The sequence below is a fragment of the Oncorhynchus mykiss genome, chromosome 23 (assembly GCF_057628025.1).
Source record: "Oncorhynchus mykiss isolate SJ-2025 chromosome 23, ASM5762802v1, whole genome shotgun sequence".
Taxonomy (NCBI): domain Eukaryota; kingdom Metazoa; phylum Chordata; class Actinopteri; order Salmoniformes; family Salmonidae; genus Oncorhynchus; species Oncorhynchus mykiss.
Window position 1 is genome coordinate 23713220 of NC_143044.1, and position 27237 is coordinate 23740456.

Genomic DNA, 27237 nt, shown 5'->3' on the forward strand with positions numbered 1-27237 from the left:
GTCGTGGCTGAACAAGGACATGGATAATATATATCTAACTGTTTTTTCTATGCATCGGCAGGATTGAAAGGATGCCTCGGGTAAACTCAAGGGGGGAGATGTGTGTCTCTTTGTTAACAACAGCTGGTGCGCAATATATAATATTAAGGAAGTCTCAAGGTTCTGATCGCCTGAATTCGAATACCTCATGATAAGCTGTAGACCAGGGGTATTCAACTCTTACAACCTACGAGGGCCGGAGCCTGCTGGTTTTCTGTTCTACCTGTTAATTAACCATTTGGTATCCCAGGTCTAAATCAGTCCCTGATTAGAGGGGAACAATGAAAGAATGCAGGGGTGCGTGCTTAGTCCCCTTCTGTGCTCCATGTTCACAAGTTTATAGACGACACGACAGTGCTAGCTCTGATCACCGACGATGATGAGGCAACCTATAGGGAAGAAGTCAGAAACCTGGCAGTGTGGTACCAGGACAACAACATCCAAGACAAAGGAGCTGATTGTGGACTACAGGAAACGGAAGTCCAAGCACAACCTCATTCAACAGGGCTGTAGTGGAGCAGGTCGAGAGCTTCGAGTTCCTCGGTGTTCACATCACTAAGGATCTATCATGGTCCACAAACACCAACACAGTCGTGAAGAGGGTATGACATAAAAAAGTTATAGAGCTAACAATTGAGAGCATATTGACTGGCTGCATCACCACTTGGTATGGCAACTGCTTGGCATCTGACCGCAAGGTGCTACAGATGGTAGTCCGTACGGCCCAGTGCATCACTGAGGCTGAGCTCCCTGCCATCCAGGACCTCTATACCAGGCGGTGTCAGAGGAAGGCCCTAAAATTGGTAAAATACTCCAGCCACCCAAGTCATAGACTGTTCTCTCTGCTACCGCACGGAAAGCGGTACCGGAGCAAGTTTAATAATGAACATTTGGAATATGTATATGAGATCATATTAATAGTTATTATATTTATATCATAGCCTATTACTTGCTGCAATATTATATTAGTAGGCCTAGCCTATATTTTTTTATTTTTTTTATTTCACCTTTATTTAACCAGGTAGGCTAGTTGAGAACAAGTTCTCATTTGCAACTGCGACCTGGCCAAGATAAAGCGTAGCAATTCGACACATACAACAACACAGAATTACACATGGAATAAACAAAACATAGTCAATAATACAGTAGAACAAAAGAAAACAAAAAGTCTATATACAGTGAGTGCAAATGAGGTAAGTTAAGGAAATAAATAGGCCATGGTGGCAAAGTAATTACAATATAGCAATTAAACACTGGAATGGTAGATCGGCAGAAGATGAATGTGCAGGTAGAGATACTGGGGTGCAAAGGACACAGTGATGAGGGGTGGTCGTTTGGTCGCAGAGCCATTACGGATGCAGGCAATAAGGCAGTGATCGCTGAGATCTTGGTTGAAAACAGCAGAGGTGTATTTGGAGGGCGAGTTAGTTAGGATGACATCTATGAGGGTGCCCGTGTTTACTGATTTGGGGTTGTACCTGGTAGGTTCATTGATAATTTGTGTGAGATTGAGGTCATCAAGCTTAGTTTGTAGGATGGCCGGGGTGTTAAGCATGTCCCAGTTTAGGTCACCTAGTAGCACGAGCTCAGAAGATAGATGGGGGGCAATCAATTCACATATGGTATTGAGGGCACAGCTGGGGGCAGAGGGAGGTCTATAGCAAGCGCCATCAGTGAGACTTGTTTCTGGAAAGGTGAATTTTTAGAAGTAGAAGCTCAAATTGCTTGGATACAGACTTAGCCTGCAGAGTTCTGTATTACTATCTATCTTTGCAGTAGATTGCAACACCGCCCCCTTTGGCAGTTCTATCTTGGCGGAAAACGTTATAGTTAGGAATGGAAATGTCAAGGTTTTTGCTGGTTTTCTTAAGCCAGGATTCAGACACGGCTAACACATCTGGGTTGGCAGAGTGTGCTAAAGCAGTGAGTAAAACAAACGTAGGGAGTAGGCTTCTAATGTTAACATGCATGAAGCCAAGGCTTTTACGTTTACAGAAGTCAACAAATGAGAGAACCTGTGGGGTGGGAGTGGAGCTAGGCACTGCAGGACCTGGATTAACCTCCACATCACCAGAGGAACAGAGGAGAAGTAGGATAAGGGTACGGCTAAAGACTATACGAACTGGCCATCTAGCACGTTCAGAACAGAGAGTAAAAGGAGCAGGTTTCTGGGCACGATAGCATAGATTCAAGCTGGTTAGCATAATCGGCCTTCAGCGGGCGTCGTGCCTGAGGGGCCTGTTGGAGTCCTCGGGCAGATTATGTCGGTATTCCAGTCGTAGGGGATCTGCGGGATTCCATGCCCCGTACCAGCTGTAGAAGGGGTCCGGATATTGTAGCCCAGGAGTATACTTCGGTGGTAGCCCAGGAGTATACTTTGGTGGTAGCACAGGAGCCCTGGCCGGGCTAGCTTCAAGCTAATTGGTGCTTGCTCTGGGATGGAAACGCTAGCCAGGAGTAGTCATCCGGGATTGCGGTTAGCTAGTTGTGAAGATCCAGATGAAAATGTTCAGTTTGCGGTAGGAATCCGGGGATAAAAATAACAGGTCCGTTATGCTCTGGTTAGAGTCACGTTGTTCAAACTGATGAGAGTTTTCCGAGCTGAAGGTTAGCTGATGACCGCTGGCAATGGTTTGCTGACTGATAGCTGGTAGTTAGTTGGCTATCTTCAGTTGAGGGATTCCAGATCCGAAGTAAATATAAATACTTTAGGAAAAAAAAGCAGATCCACGCCACATTAGGTGAGGCGGGTTGCAGGAGAGTATTTAGAAGTTGAAGTTTATCAAAATATTTTAAGGGATATGCGACGAAAAAGATGTAAAACAACATATACAAGGGACACGACAGGACAAAGACGTCTGACTGCTACGCCATCTTGGATCTTGTATGTAGCTATACTCATATGTCCAAGTGATGTGTTGGAAGCAAACAGGATAAATCATAATGTTGGATTGTATCAGTCAACTCCCATCACCCCACATCCTCTCCATGAGCAACAGAATGCAATGTCCCTTATTGTAATGAGTATGACCCAATTATGGGCCTAAAGGTTACTGCTGGTCACTGACTCTGGAAAGATGACTAGCCTATTAAACAGCAGCTATCCAACCATGTTGACACAAGTTGCGTAATTTTATACATAAGGAGTGTGAAATAATGTGTGACTGTAAAAACATTTTTTTTTTTAACTTTTTCTGGATGACTTTCAGTATTTCAGTCAGGGGTTGTAAAACGTTAAACATCAGATAATCAGGCAACCAATGAAACTGTCAGGGTAGAGGTGGCGTCAAATGCTCCTCGACCAATTGGAGTCTTTAAAACGACGTCTGAACAAGAACTCAGCAGCAGGCTTAGCTGGGTAAGCGGAATCATTATCATCACGAGTAGAGCTGCATAACGTTCGCCCGAAGAAGCTATCTCAGCTTTGTGCGCCTTTTTTATACATTGTAACGATTCTCTTCATTCTACGCTTTAAATGATGTATTCGATGCCAGTTGATAGCAATTTGTGTGCATCTTTGATAGTAGCCTATGCTATCCTAGCATTGCACCCGGAAATCGAGCACGCACTTTAACTTGATGTTAAAGTTGCTCGATTCCTTGGTGGGATGAACGAGGATGCCCGTGTTTGTCATGTTAATTGAATAGCTATCTGTCCTCTTTCTAGCACAGATCTCATCTCAACACGGCGTGTTAACTACAGACTCCCACAGCAAAAATGACAGCGACGGAGACGAGAAACCCCAACAATCAACAAAACAGAGATGCTGTGGTGGCAGAAACGTCTACGAGAGATGATGTTTTTGATGATAGCTATAAAGCAAAAGAGGGCCCTAAACCGCGGATGAGATTGGTGTGGAGAAACGTCATATTAATGGTTTTATTACATGCTGGAGCGCTTTACGGACTGATGCTCGTGCCCTCCACCTCGGCCTTAACTCTGGCCTGGAGTAAGTATCCCCATTTACCTAATGTGCCATTTGATTTGCCTTTTATTTGATTTTTATCGGGGTTTTACGCCATTGTTAAAGTTGTTTGACTACGCAAGATATTTTACCTGGTCGACATTAGAAAACAGAATGTGGTGAATCTGGGTGATGCGCTTGGTGGCGTTACACCGACATGTTGCTTGCCCTCTGAGAATAGTGTTGAATTTTGGTAAATCTATTTTGAGGAACACCCACGTAATATTTTTTTCCATGGAAATAAACACATTCATACTATAGGACCTAATGAGTTCTCTCGTCATATGTAACGGAATATGTAGCCTAACAGTTAACACCAGGGTTTCACAACTTTGGTCCTGCCCCCCTAGGTGCACGTTTTGGTTTTTGCTCTTAACTCGACGCATCTGATTCAAATAATCTAAGCTTGATGAGTTGGTTATTTGAATCAGCTGCGTAGTGCTAGGGCAAAAACCAAAACGTGCACGGGGGCAGGACCAAGTTTGGGAAACCTGAGCTACACCATTATCACCTGATCGTCACACCATGCATGCACCTATCAACTGAAGCGCTTATAGGCAGGCTACTGTGGTACAGAGAGCGAACTAGACGTTTTGGAATGCTTGGTCTGAGGTAGCCCAAAGGCCGGCAGATGGCGATATTGGGTCGCTTTGGTCTTACCGTCCAAGTGCATTGTATGCAGCTGGCAACAAAAGTGCAACTGCTGCCCACAGTTTGGGGTGTTCCTGTATGTTGGCTTTCCTGCATCTTTTGGATGGTAAAATGAGACTCAATATCACCATCTGCCGGCCTTTGGGCTAGACTTGAGGCACCTCGGTTCACAATGTTTCTTAATCAGAAAATAGCTACACCAATCTGTCTGCTTGTTTAGACCTAGACGATATGTGCAGGTTTTTTTGCAGAAGAATAGCCAGAATAGGTAGTTGGACAAATGACGCATGACTTGGATTATACAGAACGACCCAAACTTTGTTTCCCCTGTTGCATACCCCCCCCCCCCCGTCCCGGTCCCGTCTGCGTGTGCAATGCTGAACTGCATATTATTTCACTGGGTGAGACAAAGAACAATTGCCATTCCAATAGACATTCCATTGTGAGAGGCTGCATGGCACCAAAACAGAATATCTTTGCTGCCTGGGCTGTTCGTCGGCCCAGAGTTCTCACATCCTAAGCAGCCTTGTCTGGCTACACATAGAAACGCATTCAGTAATTTTACAACAACCCTGAGAGTAGAGTAGACATGCATACCTACTCCCACTGCCAGCTCCCAACAGAAATAACTCACGACAGCAACAAGTCAGGGATGGGATATGATGTCCCCTGTATCTACTGGGAGTCAAATCTGTGCTTGACATGATTCTGTGCACGTGAGTGTATGCCTAACATGGGTGTCTTTATCTTTCTCAACCTATCCCTCTTGCTCTCCCTCCTGTAGCTGTTGTGTGCTTCTTGCTCAGTGCCCTGGGTATAACTGCGGGGGCCCACCGCCTCTGGAGTCACAAGTCCTACAAGGCCTCCACCCCTCTGCGAGTCTTCCTGGCCCTTGCCAACTCCATGGCCTTCCAGGTAAACAAACAAAATCTCTGAATTGAATCATCTTTATTGACCTCAGAGGAAATTGTATTTGTAACCAGCATAGGATACATACCGTGGGTATCATACAGTGCATTTGGAAAGTATTCAGATCCCTTGACTTTCTCCATTTTGTTACAGGCTTATTTCTCAAACGACACACAACCCATAATGACAAAGCAAGAACAGGTTTAGACATTTTTGCAAGAGTATTAAAAACATAAATGTTTTCAGACCCTTTACTCGGTACTTTAAGTACCTTTTGGCAGTGACTACAGCCTCCAGTCTTCTTGGGTATGACACTACAAGCTTGGCACACCTGTATTTGTGGAGCTTCTCCCATTCTTCTCTGCAGATTTTGTCAGGTTGGATGGGGATGTCTTAAGATCGTCAATGGAAACAGGATCCACCTGAGCTTAATTTTGAGTCTCATAGCAAAGTGTTTTTGTTCTTTTATAAATTTGCCAAAAATTCTAAACCTGTTTTTGCTTTGTCATTATGGGGTATTGTGTGTAGATTGGGGGGGGGGGGTGGGGGTGTAATTAAGACATTTTAGAATGAGGCTGCAATGTAACAAAGGGGAAATTAAAGGGGTCTGAATACATTCCAAATGCGCTGTATCAAGCATCTGAGTAAGAATGCCAATCTAGGATCAGGTTCTCTCTGTCCATGTAGACTCATTTTATTGTGATCTAAAAGGCGAAACTGATCTTAAATCAGCACGTCTACTCAAACACTTGATACATACGGCCCCAGATTCCCTCACCATGGGTCCCGTGTACTACTGTATAGAGTACTATAGAGCTGGGACAATAAACAGATTTGTCACCAACCATACCGCTCACTTATCGCAGGCATTTTTCTGTTATCATTGATTACGGTACGTCGCCTATACGCCTATACTAGAGAAATGTGAAGTTTTGAAATGAACTAATTTTGCTAATATGGGTGAGAATTGATGGCTACAACCTTCAAAGTAGTGTGTGTGTGTGTATATATATATATATATTTTTTTTTTCTCCCCATTTCACCCAGCTGTACTACTGTTGTTAGTGTTGGATATAGTGCCTCCTAAACAACCACATTTCTATTGTTTCCTCCAGAATGACATTTACGAGTGGGCGAGGGACCACCGGGTTCACCACAAGTACTCCGAGACGGACGCGGACCCCCACAATGCACTGCGGGGCTTCTTCTTTGCTCACATTGGCTGGCTGCTCGTCCGCAAGCACCCTGACGTGATCGAGAAGGGAAAGAAGCTGGAGCTGACGGACCTGAAGGCAGATAAAGTCGTCATGTTCCAGAGAAAGTAAGAAGAGAAGGGTCTCTGCCCTGTCTAGTCCTTCATATCTGATGTCTTCTCCTATATGCCATTTTAGCAGACGCTTTTATCGAAAGTGGCTTATAGAGCATGTATACATTTTTAGATGGGTGGCCCCAGCGTAAGCCGAAACCATGATCTTGATGTTGCAAGCCCCATGCTCTACCAATTGAGCCACACAATACGATGTTATCTGTTGGTATATGGTAAAGAGTTTCTTACCTACATATAGTAGCAGTCATTAGTGGGGGGGACTTATCTTTCCTTTAATGGTAGTATTTTTAAAGGTTGGCCCTGGCAGTGCCCGCACTCTAAATCATGCACTCTGAATAAAGGAAACACCAACATGAAGTGTCTCAACAGGGCGTTGGGCCACCACGAGGTGCCAGCACAGTTTCAATGCGCCTTGGCATAGATTCTACAGGTGTCTGAAATCCTTTTGGAGGGATGCAACCATTTTGTTTTCCACAAGAAATTCAATCATTTGGTGTGGTGGGTAACGCTGTCTCAGGCACCACTCCAAAATCTCCCATAAGTATTCAATTGGGTTGATCTGGTGACTGACACAACCACACCCTTAACCCCTATGCTCCTTTGAGACCCCTCTTTCAAAGTCAGATCTTTTCTAGCCATGGTAGCCAAAATAATGCGCAACTGGGCATTTTATACATTTCACTGAATCAATAAAAAAATGTTCTCATGCGCTGAATACAACGGGTGTCGACTTTACTCATTGTAAAACGAGGAATAAAACGCTCAAGAATGGCGCTATATCCAGGTCGTGCCAGATCAATGTGCAGAGGTAGGAGGTAGATATGTACGTAAAGGCAGGGTAAAGTGACTAGGCATCAGGTTTAATAATGAGTAATATTAAAGAACGGGTAGCAGCAGTATACGCGTGAATGTATGTGGGTTATGTGTCTATACACTCAGTGGACAGTTTATTAGGTACACCCATCTAGTACTGGGTTTGACCCTCTCCCCCACTGCCAAAATAGCCTGAATTCTTCAGGGCATGGATTCTACAAGGTGTCACGTTAAGTTGCTCAATTGGTATCAAGGGACCCTACGTGTGCCAGGAAAACATTCCCCACACCACCACCAGCCTGTACCATTGACCGCAGGCAAAATGGGGCCATGGACTCATGCTGCTCACACCAAATCCTGACTCTGCCATCCCCCTGACAGACTGTGAAACCCTGGCTTAGGTCACTCGTTTAGCCCATTTGTTTAACATTCAATTGAACAGTAGTTGGATGCCTGTTTGCCTGCTTTACATAGCAAGCCACGGCCACGTGACTCACTGTCTGACGGAGCGAACCATTTTCGTGAATTGGATGGTGTTCCAAATCAACTGGCCACGGAGTATATTCTTGTGTGGATAGTCCATGCAAGATGGGGTCGATGCAAATAACAATGATGTGTCATTGTGTTTTGCGTTTCACATCTACCATCAGTTATGCCACCGGATAAAAGACAGCGCCATCTTAGCCGCCTATTTGCATTCTGGAGAAGTTGAACAAACCTCCATTGGCAGTAGCATGCAATGTGCCACGGGCAATTTGAAGTCATTGTACACTTGAAAGAGCTCTGTATAAAATCCAATCCACCATATAAACCAACGGTTATAGAACTAATGGCACATCACGTTTTGGACTGCATGTGCCTGGTGATCAGATGACATTGAGTTTTGCATTTCCTCTATACCATCAGCTATGCCACTGGACATAAGACATTGATCTTATCACTGCAATAATCAAGCAACCAAATCCGGTGTGTTCCACATCTTTGTACATATGTTCCACCAGACTAGCACAAGTGACTTGACAATATTGAGATGTAATTTTAATTGATTTTCTATGCGTGACTATCTAAAGTAAACCAAACTCTGAGTGCTCCACACATGTCTAGAACAAGTCCCGCTGGTACTGGTGGAAGATCAGACCTCGCCAACATTTGGCTGGTGCGTCTGTAGAAGACCCGTGGGGGTTCTTTTAAATGTCTTTTCCAGTTGTGGATCAGTGCTCAAGATGTACCAGATTTAATTTTTTTATATAATGTGGTCAATGTTTACCAAGTGGGGGGTACTGAAGGAAGCGTTGGTCAGGATGGCGGAGAGGTTTGGGTGTGAGGCTGTCATCTTGGGTCATTTAAAAAAATGACATTCCCTTGCGTCATGCAGCCATTCCTCTGGGTAACCCCGCTATCTGAAACGCTTCTCCAGGTGGTCGGTTTGTTTGACAGTCACTAGTATGCTCTCCATATTTGAGTTTTTCTGGGTCAGTTATTGACGTGTGCAGTTGTAATAGCACCACTTGTGTCTTCTCACGTATTCCACCCAGTTGCTCAGCTAATAAGAGCCATCAGATCAAATTAGTATTTGTTTGTAATTTTGCACCACTGGTCACAGAAATTCCCATAGAATCCAGAAGGCACCCACAATCAGCAGAGACCAAGGCCTTGTGGGATCAATTTCTTGCGCAAACAGTCGCTGTCGCTCAAAGTGACAGCGTGGAGATGCAGATGTCTTTGTCATAGGTGTTTCAGTCTCTTGTAGTGATTGCGTTGTTTTCAACATGATTGTCAAACAGTCGTGTCATAATACGGGTATAGTCTTCAGTTGTGTATTCAAATGTCTTATGGCGGTTAACATCCTCTTCAATTGGATTTGCCATCTCTGGTCGACACCCAAATGGCGGTGCGTAATGGAGTCTCGCAGATTGGAGTGCCGTATGAAAAGAAAGTACCGTCTATAGAAAAGTTTGGTCATACTCACAGACTTAAACAGGTGCTGGGCTAATAAAGAACAAGAAGGCCCACACAGTTGACACTCCCAATTCACTGCTTTATTGACAACGTTTCCATCTCAAATGGATCTTTGTCAGATCAAACACTGAGTGTTCACATCCCAAAATATCCACATTTCACCTCATGCATGCTCCACACATGTATCATTTGGAAAAAAGCATCTAATCAACAATGGCATTTTTATTAATTCTTCCAATTATTGACTTTTTTGCAACTGCCAGAAGTTTGGCGCCAAAGCATTTACAACGTAGACATAGTAAAAATAAATCTGAGGGTGGCAGGTTTGAATCCCTGTTCACCTTGTCAGCTCAATCTGTGGCTTCAGCAAGGCCCCAATTGCTCCAGGGTTGCTGTTGGTAATGGCACACCCTGTCATTTTAATTTACATAAATTCACTGAAAGCCCACACTATCACACTGTTATATTAACAGTATTGCACTTTTCATGTCGCTTACTTTTAGCCAGCTAATAGCATTACCAATCAAGCAGCAGCATGGACTAACTGTTCAAATCCGGGTTGCTTCAGGATTATTTTGCTGTGACAATACTAGATCAAATTTAAGATCCTACATCTATAGGTTGTGGTGTCCATGATGACGCTGGCTGACTGATCTATTGATAAGAGCTGCCTTCTTTGCCAGGGCCCCGATTGGGCCATACCCACACAGTACAGTGACTGGCTTGCCATTTATCAGCAGGCAGTGGGTACTCGTGGACGTAGTCCCAAACTAGTAGCACCACAGAAATTGGTCATTTAAAAAAAAAAAACATTTTGGTGGAAGACTAAATCAACTGAATAGAATTCTTCAAAACATGTACTTTTTTTGGTACTGAACTAGGTGTGACCTTCCATGGCTTAGTAACTCTGTTTATGAATATAGGTGCTTGGGGTGGTCACTTCCCCAGCTTTAACTTAAATGTCATTTTAGATTCAACATAACAATGCTTCCAGTTCTACTTACAAAGCTACTTTTGTTTGACTCATATAAATTCCAATACTAATCTTACCCACCCACCCACCCCAAAAATAAATGGTGGAGCTCTATAGATTTTCTTTGTATTTGACACACACCAAATCATCTCTTCCCTCTCTGTCCCCTCTAGGTACTACAAGCTCTCTGTGGTTCTGCTGTGTTTCCTGGTGCCCATGTGGGTGCCCTGGTACCTGTGGGGTGAGTCCCTGTGGGTGTGCTACTTCATCCCGGTCCTCATGCGGTACACCCTGGTGCTGAACGCTACCTGGCTGGTCAACTCTGCAGCTCACATGTGGGGCAACCGACCCTATGACCATAACATCAACCCCAGTGAGAACCGTTTCGTGGCCTTCAGTGCCATTGGTAAGGATCGGACTTTAAAAATATATATTGGGGGGGGGGATTTGTCTGGAGCACTGCTATTGGCCAGAGCCTTGCACTCTATAGGAAAAGGCTGTTAGCCATTTTGGACAAAGCCAATATGCCATTTCGTGACCCACCACCACACTTGTACTGTAGCCTTCCCAAAGCAGCTGATGTAGCCTGGCATGGTGTAGTGAGGCGGAACTCGCTAATCCAGTGGCCTGTGTTTACTTTGTACAAGAGATCCTGCTGTTTGTGTGAAATCAGAGCTTCAGTCTGACTGATTGCATGTTCTACTATAAACTCTCGTCTGTATAGCTGTTTGTCAGCTGTGAAAATCATGTTTTAGTTGAATAGCTTAAAACGGGTGGGACTTGTAATTTTTACATTTGAGTCATTTAGCAGACTCTTATCTAGAGTGACTTATGGTAGTGAGTGCATACAGTTGTGCTTCTTTCATACTTATTTTTTACCATGGCGTGATGTCGTCTCAGCCTACAGTATGTGTATCTCGCAACATGTAAAGTGTTGGTTTCATGAGTTGAAATGTTTGATGCACACAGTTTATTTCTATCAATTTTGTGCACAAATTAGTTTACACCCCTGTTAGTGAGCGCTTCTCCTTTACCAAGATAATCCATCCACCTGACAGGTGTGGCATGTCAAGAAGCTGATTAAACAGCTTGATTATTACACAGGTGCACCTAGTGCTGGAGACAAAAGGCCATTCTAAAATGTGAAGTTTTATCACACAACCTGTCTCGTTGTCAAGGGCATGCAATAGGCATTCTGACTGTAGGAAGGTCCACCAGAGCTGTTGCCAGAGAATTTAATTTATCTCTACCATAAGCCACAACATTTGAGTACTTGGCAGTATGTATGCCCAACAGGCCTCACAACTGCAGACCACGTGTATGGTGTCATGTGGGTGAGCAGTTTGCTGATGTCAACGTTGTGAACAGTGCCCCATGGTGGGGGTATGGGCAGGCATAAGCTACGAATAAACTAACACAATTGTATTTTATCGATGGCAATTTCAATCCAGCAATACCATGAGATCCTGAGGCCCAATTTATTAAAAAAATGTAAAACCAATTTATTTTAAAAAATAATAATTTAAGCTATCTGTGACCAACAGTTGCCTATCTGAATTCCCAGTCATGTGTAAATCCATAGATTAGGGTCTAATTAATTATTTTGTTCAATTGACTGATTTCCTTATGAACTGTAACTCAGTAAAAAATCTCCGAAATTGTTGTTTTTATATTTTCAATCTATAAATAAGTCTCAGACATGCAACACTTGACTTAGGGCTGCTGTAGTTTGTGCAGTTTGAGTGCTCTGGTTCAAGTTGGAGACCATAATTAACTTTGAATCATGTATTTGAATGCTTGACTAGAACAAAATGTTGCACCCAGCAGCCCTCCAGGACTCAAGTTAGCCATCCATATTGTAGTACTTTTCAGACTCCATGCTTTAGTTTACATATCAATTATGGTGATCAGATTGTTTTGAATCCTATTAAAAAAAGTAACTTGCATAGATGCACACCTATAGTATTACCAGGTGCATGGAGTAAAAGGGGGGTTCCAGCTCTTTTTTTTCTAATTTTTTTCTCTCACAAATCTAGTCTTTGCTGTCACCTGCTATTGGTTTATGGTTTTAACCTGACTCTCCTGTCCCCTTGTATCCTTCCTGCTAGGCGAGGGCTTCCACAACTACCACCACACCTTCCCATTTGACTATGCCACCAGTGAGTTTGGCATTAAGATGAACATCACCACTGCCTTCATAGACCTCATGTGCTTTCTGGGCCTGGCCAAGGACTGCAAGAGGGTGTCCCACGAACTTGTTTCGGCCCGCGCCCAGCGAACAGGTGACGGCAGCCACAAGACTGGCTGAGTTATGTTGTCTCAAACCGTTACGGACTTGATGCGACCGATGCCAGATACGATAAAACAGGCTAAACCAATGAAAGAAAGAATGTAGCTGTAGTAAATTGCAGTATTGATGATGGACTTAGTAGTGCTGCAGTTAGTAGTGATCAAACCATGGTCCATTGATGTCTGCTTCTGTGTTATGAGTTACAAACCTATACTTCAGTTCCTCAGACTAATATTGGCTTTAAAATCGGTCCTAGACCTTTCAGTAAAGTGTTTTTTTTATTATTTTTTTTTTTAATGAATTATGCGTGAGGTGACTAAGCAAAGTGATCTAATGGCCTGGCTAAGCTAGGTATGTTAGCACAGAGATTTAAAGAGTAAGTCAAGTGGAAAAAACTGAAGTGTGTGTGGCGGAGATAGACGCTGTAATGCGTGACACTATTACACCAACCAAACTACCTGCCTGTGCCATCTGCACCAACAATGAAGATGGTAGGACATTAACCTCTAATTTATTCATGAGCTATTATTAATTAACCCTCTGTGGCACTTTTGAAAAAGTTTGAGGTTTCTTCACATTTTAGGCTAAGTAGGTGAAATTTGTTTTGATAATGTGTCGATTTCAATTCGGGCTGAATGATTCTGACATATGGATCCAAATCTTCACGCTTTGTTGACATTCATTCACTAAGCGTGGAGTAAAAATTCTTTAAAATCCTTGGAAGTCCACCTTTTGTCAAAAGTTTACATGTATGTTTAAGATGAAATTTAAGTTTTATAATTTAACGTTATTTGCTTTTGATTAAGCCACCCTACTTCAGTCTTATTTTACTATAAGCTGCTGTGTTGAAACAGCCCTACTTACTTCTAAGTCAACATACTGTTGAGCTGTCATTGTATACCAGACCATATTCCATATAGGCTGGTGTAGAAGTGCAGTTGTGTGGCAGCATTGCATATTATTGCACCAGTTGACTCCTCCTGTCCAAGTTGCTCTTCACAGGAGATTATTTCCTCTTGTAGAAGAGGATGAAGGTATCAGATCTCAAATTGCACATATATTCCCTGTATAGTGCATTACTGTTGACCAGGGCCCATTGTGGGCTCTGGCCAAAGGTAGTGCACTGTATATGGAATCAGGTTCCATTTGGGATGTACATAAGGTCTCTTCATTTGTGTATAACACGATTTATACCTCTGAATATTTTGTGGGGGCGATGGTGCCTGTGACTACAGTCGGATGGTCAAACAAAAGCCTGGTTGGTTTTTTTTCCATCCTGCTTCAGACACTTCTGCACTGAAACGTAGTTACAACGCAAACTCTGATCAGTCTTTATTACACAAAATAATACTTGTTTGTATTTATTTTTTACTCTTACTGCAGCTGAAGTTAAAAGCGTTAGGGACTTCGGTCTCCCTCCAATAGGACAAGGTGAAAGAGGCTGAGAGCATTTGCGTATGTGTCGTCTCTCGGTATCTTGAATTAAATTTAGTCCACTCTCGCCCACTTAGTAGACATGGACATGTCTAGAAAAAGATGGATGCGACAGGGGAGGTAAAGGAGGAGCCAATGGTTTAGTTAATTTGGTTGTACATCAATTGTAAGGGGGGGGGGGACACTATAGGAATTCTACTTCTGAGTACTGAGGGGAAAAAATGGCATTTTGAATATTTGCTTTGGAGCTGTGGTTGTTATTTAATGACTTAATAGCTATATGGGGGAGAAAGTAATGGGATTAACTTATTTAAGTAAAAGGAAAAACCATGTGCTTTGCATCCTTGGGATATTCTGTATAGTATCAGATTCTGAGGGATTAAGGACACATTTTTGCATAATGGTTAAACAAATGTGTTTGGCTCTGAAGAAAATAAGATTCCAGATTAGTTACGAACTCATGAAATTGTAATTTGTCACACTTTGGTCTACCTTTTCTCAGTGCAATTATTTTGTGCAGTGTTAACTTCTTGAAGTCTGAATGCCTTAAAAAAAACTGCAGCATTTTTTTCTAAGAATGTTCTACCCACTGTATGTACCGTAAATAAACCAAATTTTCTACATGTTGAAAAGCATGTCCTGCTGTCTGTGTTGTAATTCTGTAATCTCTCCATTTCTAATTGAATAAAAGACAAGTCATTGTCTTATTTACTCGTCTTTTCACTTTTGCATCAATGTCTACAATTTTCTGCAAAGTGACTGGGGTGTAGTCATTAGTGCACACCGTAAATGTTTTGCAACAGGAAACAACTTTATTTTTTTTGGACAAGTTCAAGTTAGTTCCCTGTTTGATTCCAAGTGAATACACCCTTGGTGATATTGAGGTGGTCAGCTGTGTATGCAGCGTTTATTCTCTCCATTAATATTAAATCATTTTAGGGAAAAGCATTGCACCTATCATAGAAAGCCATTCTCTGACAGGCCTTGTCACCAGGCTATTCTCTGGCCTATGCTCACATCTTAATTTCCCTGTACTGCATACTGAATCATCATATGGGTGTTGTGCCATGGTATTTTAGAATTTAAACTTTACACTCAAACCCAACACCAAGTAGACTAAAAGTCCTAACACTCAAAAGCTCTCTTGAATTTGACATTTACTGATTTACATAGCATATTCATAAACTGAACACAACATGAGTTGCATCTGAGAAAAAACGGTTCAGTGCATTTAAACGACGTCTATGCGGACACTTACGTTTTATTTTTTTCTTCCAGAACTTGACCTTGTTCGCTGATAGTCAAATGCCATCACTTCCAAGTGCCAAACTCTCATTTCAGTTTTTGTGTTGGTCTCCTAGGCTCCCTGGACTGTTCAGGTTGTAACTAATTATCTCTATCTGCCCCCCCTCCTCCTCCTCCCACTCTCTCACACACACCCTCTTTCACTGCCTCACTCACACTCCGTCTATCACTCTCACCCACTTTCTCTCCACCTTCCCCCTCTCTGGACATAGTGTGCTTGCTACCTACTTCTTTACGTTCCACAGCCATCTGCTTATCTGTTCAATCTTGAGCTAGTCATGCTCGACACGTTCTCCTATCTGGCCTATCGCGCACAATCAGGCCATGTGAGATTGCTATGCGTGTTCTCTCTCCGACCAACACTGAATGGCAGCAACAAGACACTGTTTTCTCTGGTCATCTTCAGTGTGCCAGGGTCTTGGTCTATCTATGGTTTTTGTCTTGAGCCTTTGCTTTACTTACGGGTTCATTTAAGTGCATTGCCTGAGCGCGAGTTGAATGAAACATTCTGATAGACTGCTAAAATACCGGTTTCAGTTTGTCAACAAATGTCTCTTCGAAAGCTAGCGCATATGCACCACCTACTGGGGAATCTTTCAAGCCAAGAATAACCACCACTGAAAATGACCCCTCTTCACTCTAATGAAATACAGACAAATTAATTTTATGTTGTACCAATATTTTAGCCTGGGTAGTGGTCTGTTTAGCGAACATTCCTCTCCTACTCTGTCATGGCAAAACAATTTACAAGTACACAGAATATTTTTGGCTAATCCCAAATGGCCAGTTTGTGCCTAGACAGTGAATATTTAGTTTATGCAAACAGTGTCAGTTGCAACAGGTTGACAAGTCCGGACCTGGGTTCAAATAGTATTTGCAATCTTCAAATATTTTGATGGTTTGCTTTAGTCTGCCTAGAGTGCCAGGTAGGTGGGGTTTGTACTTTTGAGAATATTCTATTGGTTTCATTGCAGCAGGCAAGCTCAATGAAGTACAGATAAAGTGTTTTAAATAATTGAAATAGTGCTTGAAGCCATGTCTGTCAGTCCAGTTTCAGTTGGTGTCTCCACTACAGCACCGCTGTCTGTCTGGGAGCTGGCTAGCTGCTCTGCTGTCAGGCTCAGCCCAGCTCCCAGTGACATCACCCCTCTCTCCATTGGCTGCCTGGTGTCAGACCATTCACTCCACTACTCTGTATGTAATGCTTGTGTGGTCATCAGGCTGACAGTTTTAGCCCTGCACTGTCAAACTCTGATCTGCTTTGCTGGACACGAGACCTAGGCTGCAATATTAGCCTAGAAAATAGGCTAGGCTAACTTTTGTATTTTTTTTAAATGTATTTGTTTCTTAACAGGGTATCTTGCCTACTGCTGGACACTGGTAGAATATTAGAAAATCAGCCATTTTTTAATTTAAGATTTTCTTGCCAGCTGTTAGCTATAAAATTGTATTATGAATGTGTGTATATATATATATATATATATATATATATATATATAATTTAGTTGTACAAGTGTCTCAAGTGTAGGTTATATAACTAGATTATTATGATTGGACTGCATACTGAGGGGATTTGCAGGGTCATTCGATGTAGTATCAGTCGATGTCGTCCATGGGCCAGTGGAAAAATGTTTCCACTTTGGCGTAGCAAACTTTTGATGGTATTACATTGTTCTCCACAAGCCCCTGATCAAATTGATCTATGATACCCTTTATGAAAATAAAACTAAAACTGAAATGTATATTTACATAAGTATTCAGACCCTTTACTCAGTACTTTGTTGAAGCACCTTTGGCAGGGATTACAGCCTTGAGTCTTCTTGATTTTGACCCCAGTCATAGACTGTTCTCTCTACTACCCCATGGCAAGCGGTAAGTCTAGGACAAAAAGTCTTCTCAACAGTTTTTACCCCCAAGCCATAAGACTCCTGAACAGGTAATCAAATGGCCACCCAGACTATTTGCATTGTGTGCCCCCCCCCCAACCCCTCTTTTACGCTGCTGCTACTCTCTGTTTATCATGTACATACTACCTCAATCAGCCCGACTAACTGGTGCCTGTATATAGCCTCGCTACTTTTATCTTTCACTGTCCTAATACCTTTTAAAAATATATATCATGAAATTGTACTGTTGGTTAGAGCCTGTAAGTAAGCATGTCACATTTCACAAATACCTGTTGTATTCAGCACACGTGACAAATAAACTTTGATTTGATTTGACGCTACAAGCTTGGCAAACCTGTATTTGGGGAGTTTTTCCCATTCTCTGCAGATCCTCTCAAGCTCTGTCAGGTTAGATTGGGAGTGTTGCTGCACAGCTATTTCAAATCAAATCAAAGTTTGTCACGTGCGCCAAATACAATACGTGTAGACCTTACAGTGAATGCTTATTTAACACGCCCTAACCAACAGTGCAATTTTGAAGTAAAAAATAGGTATTCGGTGAACAACAGATAAATAAAAAATAAAAAAAAACAACAGTAAAAAGACAGTGAAAAATAACAGTAGTGAGGCTATAACAGTAGTGATGCTATATACAGGCACCGCTTAGTCGGGCTAATTGAGGTAGTATGTATATGTATGTATGGTTAAAGTGACTATGCATACACTATAAACAGAGAGTAGCGGGTAAAAGCTGTTGAGAAGCCTTTTGGTCCTAGACTTGGCGCTTCGGTACCGCTTGCCATGCGGTAGTAGAGAGAACAGTCTATGGCTGGGGTTGTTGACAATTTTTAGGGCCTTCCTCTGACACCGCCTGGAGTAGAGGTCCTGGATGGCAGGCAGCTTAGCGCCAGTGATGTACTGGGCCGTACGCACTACCCTCTGTAGTGCCTTGCGGTCAGAGGCCGAGGAGTTGCTGTACCAGGCAGTGATGCTCTCGATGTTGCAGCTGTAGAACCTTTTGAGGATTTGAGGACCCATGCCAAATCTGTTTAGTTTCCTGAGGGGGAATAGGTTTTGTCGTGCCCTCTTCACGACTGTCTTGGTGTGTTTGGACCATTCTAGTTTGTTGGTGATGTGGACACCAAGGAACTTGAAGTATTATGAATATATAATTTAGTCGTATATATATACAGTGCCTTGCGAAAGTATTCGGCCCCCCTTGAACTTTGCGATCTTTTGCCACATTTCAGGCTTCAAACATAAAGATATAAAACTGTATTTTTTTTGTGAAGAATCAACAACAAGTGGGACACAATCATGAAGTGGAACGACATTTATTGGATATTTCAAACTTTTTTAACAAATAAAAGACTGAAAAATTGGGCGTGCAAAATTATTCAGCCCCTTTACTTTCAGTGCAGCAAACTCTCTCCAGAAGTTCAGTGAGGATCTCTGAATGATCCAATGTTGACCTAAATGACTAATGATGATAAATACAATCCACCTGTGTGTAATCAAGTCTCCGTATAAATGCACCTGCACTGTGATAGTCTCAGAGGTCCGTTAAAAGCGCAGAGAGCATCATGAAGAACAAGGAACACACCAGGCAGGTCCGAGATACTGTTGTGAAGAAGTTTAAAGCCGGATTTGGATACAAAAAGATTTCCTAAGCTTTAAACATCCCAAGGAGCACTGTGCAAGCGATAATATTGAAATGGAAGGAGTATCAGACCACTGCAAATCTACCAAGACCTGGCCATCCCTCTAAACTTTCAGCTCATACAAGGAGAAGACTGATCAGAGATGCAGCCAAGAGGCCCATGATCACTCTGGATGAACTGCAGAGATCTACAGCTGAGGTGGGAGACTCTGTCCATAGGACAACAATCAGTCGTATATTGCACAAATCTGGCCTTTATGGAAGAGTGGCAAGAAGAAAGCCATTTCTTAAAGATATCCATAAAAAGTGTCGGTTAAAGTTTGCCACAAGCCACCTGGGGGAGACACCAAACGTGGAAGAAGGTGCTCTTGTCAGATGAAACCAAAATTGAACTTTTTGGCAACAATGCAAAACGTTATGTTTGGCGTAAAAGCAACACACCATCCCCACTGTCAAACATGGTGGTGGCAGCATCATTGTTTGGGCCCGCTTTTCTTCACCATGGACAGGGAAGATGGTTAAAATTGATGGGAAGATGGATGGAGCAAAATACAGGACCATTCTGGAAGAAAACCTGATGCTTCCATTTCTTCCGGCGCCATTTTTTTTCAGGTCTCTCCAGAGATGTTAGATTGGGTTCAAGTCCGGGCTCTGGCTGGGCATCTCAAAGACATTCAGAGACTTGTTCCGAAGCCACTCCTGCGTTGTCTTGGCTTTGTGCTTAGGTTCGTTGTCCTGTTGGAAGAATAACCTTTGCCCCAGTCTGAGGTCCTGAGCGGGTTTTCATCAAGGATCTCTCTGTGCTTTGCTCTGTTCATCTTTCCCTCGATCCTGACTAGTCTCCCAGTCCCTGCTGCTGAAAAACATCCCCACAGCATGATACTGCCACCACCATGCTCCACCATAGGGATGGTGCCAGGTTTCCTCCAGATGTGAAGCTTGGAATTCAGGCCAAATAGTTCAGTCTTGTTTAGGTGGCTTTTGGGAAACTCCATGCGGGCTGTCATGTGCCTTTTACTGAGGAGAGCCTCCGGTCTGGCCACTCTACCATAAAGGCCTGATTGGTGGAGTGCTGCAGAAATGGTTGTCCTTCTGAAAGGTTCTCACATCTCCACAGAGGAACTCTGGAGCTCTGTCAGAGTGAACATTGGGTTCTTGGTCACCTCCCTGACCAAGAACCAGATTGATATGAGGATTGTTTTTTTTAAATCCAGTTTAGAATAAGGATGTTACGTAACAAAATGTGGAAAAAGTCAAGAAGGCACATTTGGTCCACTCATATCAGTGCATTCGCAACAGCCTAACCATTACAAAATGTATATTTGATGAAAAAAGCCTCATGTAGCAATTTAGCAATTACATTCTTTGTTGACCAAATTTGACAGTCATTGACCTCCATACAAAAATAAGACTTCATGGTCTTATTATCGTGGACAGATTTTGGGCGGAATAAAGCCTCACTTTGCCTCTTCCTTTCTGGGTTAAATCAGCAATAGTTGGACATCATTGTTTAGACTTTTCCTAGCTTTATATGAAGTTTTGTGCTCTCATTACGAAGGCATTTTGCAAAAATGGGTTACCTGTACTTCTTTGCTTGACGTAATGCATTCCTATGGGATTTCATAGGGTGCAATATACAATGTTTCACATCACATTTCTTGATGTTAATATGATTTATAGAATCATATTGCATATCATTTTAATTAATAGACATCAGTGAATTCTTCTACAACATTTTCTAACTGTTTTAATGTAATATTTGAAACGACTCCAAAACTCAGTAATTCTGACAGCTTTTTTTATACCACTATTCTGGTAATATTAAGCTAAATACATATCATTGACATACTGTACTTGGACAATATTTTCAGGTTGTCCTAATTGTAACACACATTTTAATCTATTATTGATCTTATTACACCAATTATTTTAACTCTTTTCTCTGTATATATCAATGATGTCGCTCTTGCTGCGGGCAATTCACTGATCCACCTCTACGCAGACGACACCATTCTGTATACTTCTGACCCTTCCATGGACACTGTGCTAACTAACCTCCAAACGAGCTTCAATGCCATACAACACTCTTTCCGTAGCCTCCAACTGCTCTTAAACGCTAGTAAAACCAAATGCATGCTTTTCAACCGTTTGCTGCCCGCACCCTCCAGCCCGACTAGCATCACCACCCTGGACGGTTCCGACCTAGAATATGTGGACAACTACAAATACCTAGATGTCTGGCTAGACTGTAAACTCTCCTTCCAGACTCATATAAAACATATCCAATCTAAAATCCAATCTAGAATTGGCTTTCTATTTCGCAACAAAGCCTCCTTCACTCACGTCGCCAAACTTACCCTAGTAAAACTGACTATCCTACCGATCCTCGACTTCGGCGATGTCATCTACAAAATGGCTTCCAACACTCTACTCAGCAATCTGCAGTCTATCACAGTGCCATCCGTTTTGTTACCAAATCACCTTATACCACCCACCAATGCTCTAGTCGACTGACCCTCGCTACATATTCGACGCCAGACCCACTGGCTCCAGGTCATCTATAAGTCTATGCTAGGTAAAGCTCTGCCTTATCTCAGTTCACTGGTCACGATAACAACACCCATCCGTAGCACACGTTCCAGCAGGTATATCTCACTGATCATCCCCAAAGCCAACACCTCATTTGGCCGCCTTTCCTTCCAGTTCTCTGCTGCCAGTGACTGGAACGAATTGCAAAAATTGCTAGAGTTGGAGACTTTTATTTCCCTCACCATCTTTAAACATCAACTATCTGAGCAGCTAACCGATCACTGCAGCTGTACATAGTCCATCTGTAAATAGCCCACCCAATCTACCTACCTCATCCCCATACTGTTTTTATTTTATTTACTTTTCTGCTCTTATGCACACGAGTACCTCTACTTGCACATCATCATCTGCTCATTTATCACTCCAGTGTTAATCTGCTAAATTGTAATTATTCGCTCCTCCTCGTGCCTTCTGCACACACTTTATATAGATCTATTTTCTCTACTGTGCCATTGACTTGTTTGTGTTATTGGCTTGTTTATTGTTTACTCCATGTGTAACTCTGTTGTTGTCTTTGTCACACTGCTTTGCTTTATCTTGGCCAGGTCGCGAGTTGGGAGTTGTACTGATTATAGACCAAATTGATGATGACTCTATATAGCAAAAACAAATGTCCCCAATGGGTCTCCTTGTTCTGTGTGAAATTTGGTTTAGTACCATGTGATAGTAGAGCACATCCCAATACTGTCCATTCTGGCTCGATATACCCCAAAATGCATACATGTATGACCAGATTTGACCCCCCAAGGTGTGCCCATAGAGATGTCATAATTCCAGTTGCTTCATACTTCAATGCAGTGGGTATCAGAAGTATTCACCCCCCCCCCCCCCCCCCCCCTGGATCGAAGTGGGCCTTTTGTCAACGATCTACACAAAATTCTCTGTAATGTCTAAATTCAAACAATTCTTAAAAAGTTATGTATAATGAACACTAATGTACCTTGATTAGATAAGTATTCACCCCGAGTCAATACATGATAAAAGAAAAACAGTAATTGGCAGTAATTGAGTCTTATTAGGTAAGTCCGGTCTGGCCACTCTGGACAGAGCTTTGCACACTTGGATTGTGCAATATTTTCCCATTTTTCTTTTCAAATTGATTAAAGATCTGTCAAGTTGTTGATGGTCATGGTGACAGCGATTTTCAAGCATATTTATTAATTCAAAATTGTAACTTTGCCACTCAGGAACATTTAAAGACTTATTGGTAAGTGCCTTCAGTGTAGAATGTGTCCTTGTGTTGTAGGTTATTGTCCTGCTGAAAGGTGAATTCCTCTCCCAGTGTCTGTTGGAAAGCAGACTGAAGCAGGTTTTCCTCTAGGATTTTGCCTGTGCTTAACTCCATTCTGTTTCTTTTTATCCTGAAACACTTCCCAGTCTTTGCAATGTCAAGCAAACCCATACCATGATGCAGCCTCCACCTTGCTTGAAAATACTCAGTGATATGTTGTGTTGGATTTGCCCCAAAGATAAGGCTTTGCATTTATATTTTTGTTCTGTATATTTGAATTCTTTTCACAGTCATTATTGTGGAGTAACTAAACAAAAATATAAACGCAGCATGTAAAGTCTTGGTCCCATGTTTCATGAGCTGAAATAAAGATCCCATATTTTCCATACACACAAAAATCTTATTTCTCTCAAATTCTGTGCACATACACTACTCGTCAAAAGTTATCAAACACCTACTCATTCAAGGGTTTTTTATTTTTTTACATTGTAGAATAATAGTGAAGACATCAAAACTATGAAATAACACATATGGAATCACATAGTAACCAAAAAAGTGTTAAATCTAAACATATTTTATATTCTTCAAATAGCCACCCTTTGCCTTAATGACAGCTTTGCACACTGTCCGTAGAGCTCCGAGACAGGATTGTGTCGAGGCACAGATCTGGGGAAGGGTACCAAAACATTTCTGCAGTATTGAAGGTCCCCAAGAACAGTGGCCTCCATAATTCTTAAATGGTAGAAGATTAGAACCACCAAGACTTCAAAAAGCAGGCCGCCCAGCCAAACTGAGCAATCGGGGGAGAAGTGCCTTGGTCATGGAGCTGACCTAATAACCCAATTGTACCTCTGACAGCGCTCCACAGTTCCTCTGTGGAGATGTGAGTACTTTCCAGAAGGACAACCATCTCTGCAGCACTCCACCAATCATGACTTTATGGTAGAGTGGCCAGACTGAAGGCACTTCTCAGTAAAAGGCACATGACAGCCCGCTTGGAGTTTGCCAAAAGCCACCTAAACAAGACTGAACTCTTTGGCCTGAATGCCAAGCAGCACATCTGGAGGAAACCTGGCACCATCCCTACGGTGAAGCATGGTGGTGGCAGTATCATGCTGTGGGGATGTTTTTCAGCAGCAGGGACTGGGAGACTAGTCAGGATCGAGGGAAAGATGAACAGAGCAAAGCACAGAGAGATCCTTGATGAAAACCCGCTCAGGACCTCAGACTGGGGCAAAGGTTATTCTTCCAACAGGATAACGAACCTAAGCACAAAGCCACGGCAACGCAGGAGTGGCTTCGGGACAAGTCTCTGAATGTCCTTGAGTGGCCCCGCCAGAGCATCTCTGGAGAGACCTGAAAATACTGTAGCTTTGCAGCAACATTCCCCATCCAACCTGACAGAGCTTGAGAGGCTCTGCAGAGAATAATGGGAGAAACTCCCCAAATACAGGTGTGCCAAGCTTGTAGTGTCATACCCAAGAAGACTCAACACTGTAATCACTGCCAAAGGTGCTTCAAAAAGTACTGAGTAAAGGGTCTGAATACTTATGTAAATGTGATGTGAATGTGAGGACTGGCCACCCCACATAGCCAGGTTCTTCTCTATGTTTCTTCCTAGGTTTTGGCCTTTCTAGGGAGTTTTTCCTAGCCACCGTGCTTCTACACCTGCATTGCTTGCTGTTTGGGGTTTTAGGCTGGGTTTCTGTACAGCACTTTGAGATATCAGCTGATGTACGAAGGGCTATATAAATAAATTTGATTAGATTTTGATTTGATTTGATTTCTTTGAAATGTTTTATACATTTGCAAAAATGTTAAAAACCTGTTTGAGTCATCATTATGGATTATTGTGTAACTTGATGGAAAAAACAATGGAATCGATTTTAGAATAAGTCTGTAACGAATCAATTTTAGAAGGCTGTAACATAACAAAATGTGGAAATAGTCAAGGTGTCTGAACACTTTCCGAATGCACTGTATGTACCTATGGAGGTGTTACGCACGCCTCTAGGAAGAGGGAACGCAACACCCTGCTACAACTCACCTCCCCATGGAGTGAAAGAGGTATGGGACTATACGTGCGAGTAAGGATGACAAAAGCAGAGAATTTACCATTTACTGGGAATTTATTCCTTCACACTGTAAATTTGGGGAAAAGGGGCTGAATGGAACCAAAGCAAAGAAAGTAAATGTCAAAGCCCCCTCTCCTACCTTACCTGCCTACCCACTACTTACCTAACCTACCCTCTCCTATCTTACCTGCCTACCCACTACTTACCTAACTTACCCTCTCCTACCTTACCTGCCTACCCACTACTTACCTAACTTACCCTCTCCTACCTTACCTGCCTACCCACTACTTACCTAACTTACCCTCTCCTACCTTACCTGCCTACCTAACTTACCCTCTCCTACCTTACCTGCCTACCCACTACTTACCTAACTTAGCACCACCTGGTGCACTAACCAAAATACAGGGGGTGGTCCACCCAGGTCTTACCTAGTGTGTAAATACTACGGGTTATGCATGCCCGCGTTCCCTAGGTGCCCCCCTGGGAACAAAAACAGAATACAAACGTAAGTAAAAAATTTCAATAATCAAAAACACTGCCTCCTATGGGGACACACATACCTCAGAAGCAGCGGCTACAAAGTACTTAACAAAAACCTCTCTCAGCAAAAACCAACACAGGACATACTAAATCTCGCTTAACAACCGACACACTAATCATCTCCCTCTGAGAAACAACCAACATATGATATAACCCTCAGCTCTCTCTCTTACAAAGGAACACTGACTTTTATAGCTGGAGAAGGAGTCTGTATCCTGACGAGGGGGCGGGGTCAGCTCCAATTAGCAATGGGACCGACCAATCAGCTGCTTGGGGGAATTTCAGGCAGCCATCCTGAAACACAAACAAAACCACAACACAGAAACAGGCTATCAAATAGCCATTACTAGCCAGCCTCCACCCAGTACCCTGCCTAGTCACTGTCACTAGCCGACTACCACCCAGTTACTCAACCCTGCACCTTAGAGGCTGCTGCCCTATTTTTTTGTTACCTTTATTTAACTAGGCAAGTTAGTTAAGAACAAATTCTTATTTTCAATGACGGCCTAGGAACAGTGGGTTAACTGCCTGTTCAGGAGCAGAACGACAGATTTGTACCTTGTCAGCTCAGGGATTTGAACTTGCAACCTTTCGGCTGCTAGCCCAACGCTCTAACCACTAGGCCTGCGTAGACATGGAATCACTGGTCACTTTAATAATGTTTACATACTGTTTTACTAATTTCATATGTATATACTGTATTCTAGTCAATGCCACACCGACATTGCTCGTCCTAATATTTATTGTTTCTTAATTCCATTCTTTTACTTTGAGAATTGTGTATATTGTTGTGAATTGTTAGATACTACTGCACTGAGGGAGCTAGGAACACAAGCATTTCGCTGCACCCACAATAATATCTGCTACATTTGCATATATGACCAATAATATTTTATTTTATTTGAAGGGTTAGTCATTCAAAAATCATGTCAATCCCTATTATTTCAAACAGAGTGAATCCATGTTTCTAATTATGTGATTTGTTGTGTGATTTGTTTACTCCTGAACTAATTTAGGCATGCCTAAACAAAGGGGGTGAACACTATTGCAGTGACTATATTTGAGTTATTTGATTTGTATTAATTTTTTAATATTTGTAGAATTTTCTTTTCACTTTGACATTATGGAGTATTTTGTGTAGATCAATGACAAAGAGAAACCACTATTAAATATATTTCAATCCCACTTTGTAAAGAAAAACATTTTGAAAAAATCCAAGGGTGTGAATACTTATGATACCCACAGTATTTATTTAACTTGGCAAGTCAGTCAAGAACAAATTCTTATTTACAATGACGGCCTACCCCGGCCAAACCCTAACTTGACGAAGCTGGGCCAATTGTGCGCAGCACTACTGTATGGGACTCCCAATCACGGCGGTTGTGATACAGCCTGGAATCGAATCAGAATCTGTAGTGACGCCACTAGCACTGAGATGCCGTGCCTTAGACCGCTGCGCCACTCGGGAGCCCGAATGTATGTGTTGTATTATGAAGTTAATAACATATCAAATTTCCTTAGTTTGAGAAGATTGTTCCCTGATAATACAAAATTACATTTCATACCCTTAATCCTGTTGGCCCAACTAACTG

General features: G+C 42.4%; 1 protein-coding gene across 6 annotated transcripts; it reads left to right on the forward strand.

Moving 5' to 3' along the window:
* Positions 1 to 3154: 3154 nt before the first annotated feature.
* LOC110502614 (acyl-CoA desaturase) lies at positions 3155 to 14994 on the forward strand. Of its 6 annotated transcripts, none has more exons than XM_036960246.2 (6): positions 3155 to 3397; positions 3706 to 3988; positions 5439 to 5569; positions 6679 to 6884; positions 10809 to 11041; positions 12744 to 14994. In XM_036960246.2, exons 2-6 carry the CDS (start codon positions 3757 to 3759, stop codon positions 12941 to 12943), a joined length of 1002 nt encoding a protein of 333 aa, XP_036816141.1. In that variant the 5' UTR covers positions 3155 to 3397; positions 3706 to 3756; the 3' UTR covers positions 12944 to 14994. The 6 variants fall into 6 exon arrangements, with proteins under 6 accessions (XP_036816141.1, XP_036816143.1, XP_036816139.1 ...); XM_036960248.2 differs by having other exon boundaries at positions 3311 to 3397; positions 3711 to 3988; XM_036960244.2 differs by having other exon boundaries at positions 3360 to 3465; positions 3711 to 3988.
* Positions 14995 to 27237: the final 12243 nt, after the last annotated feature.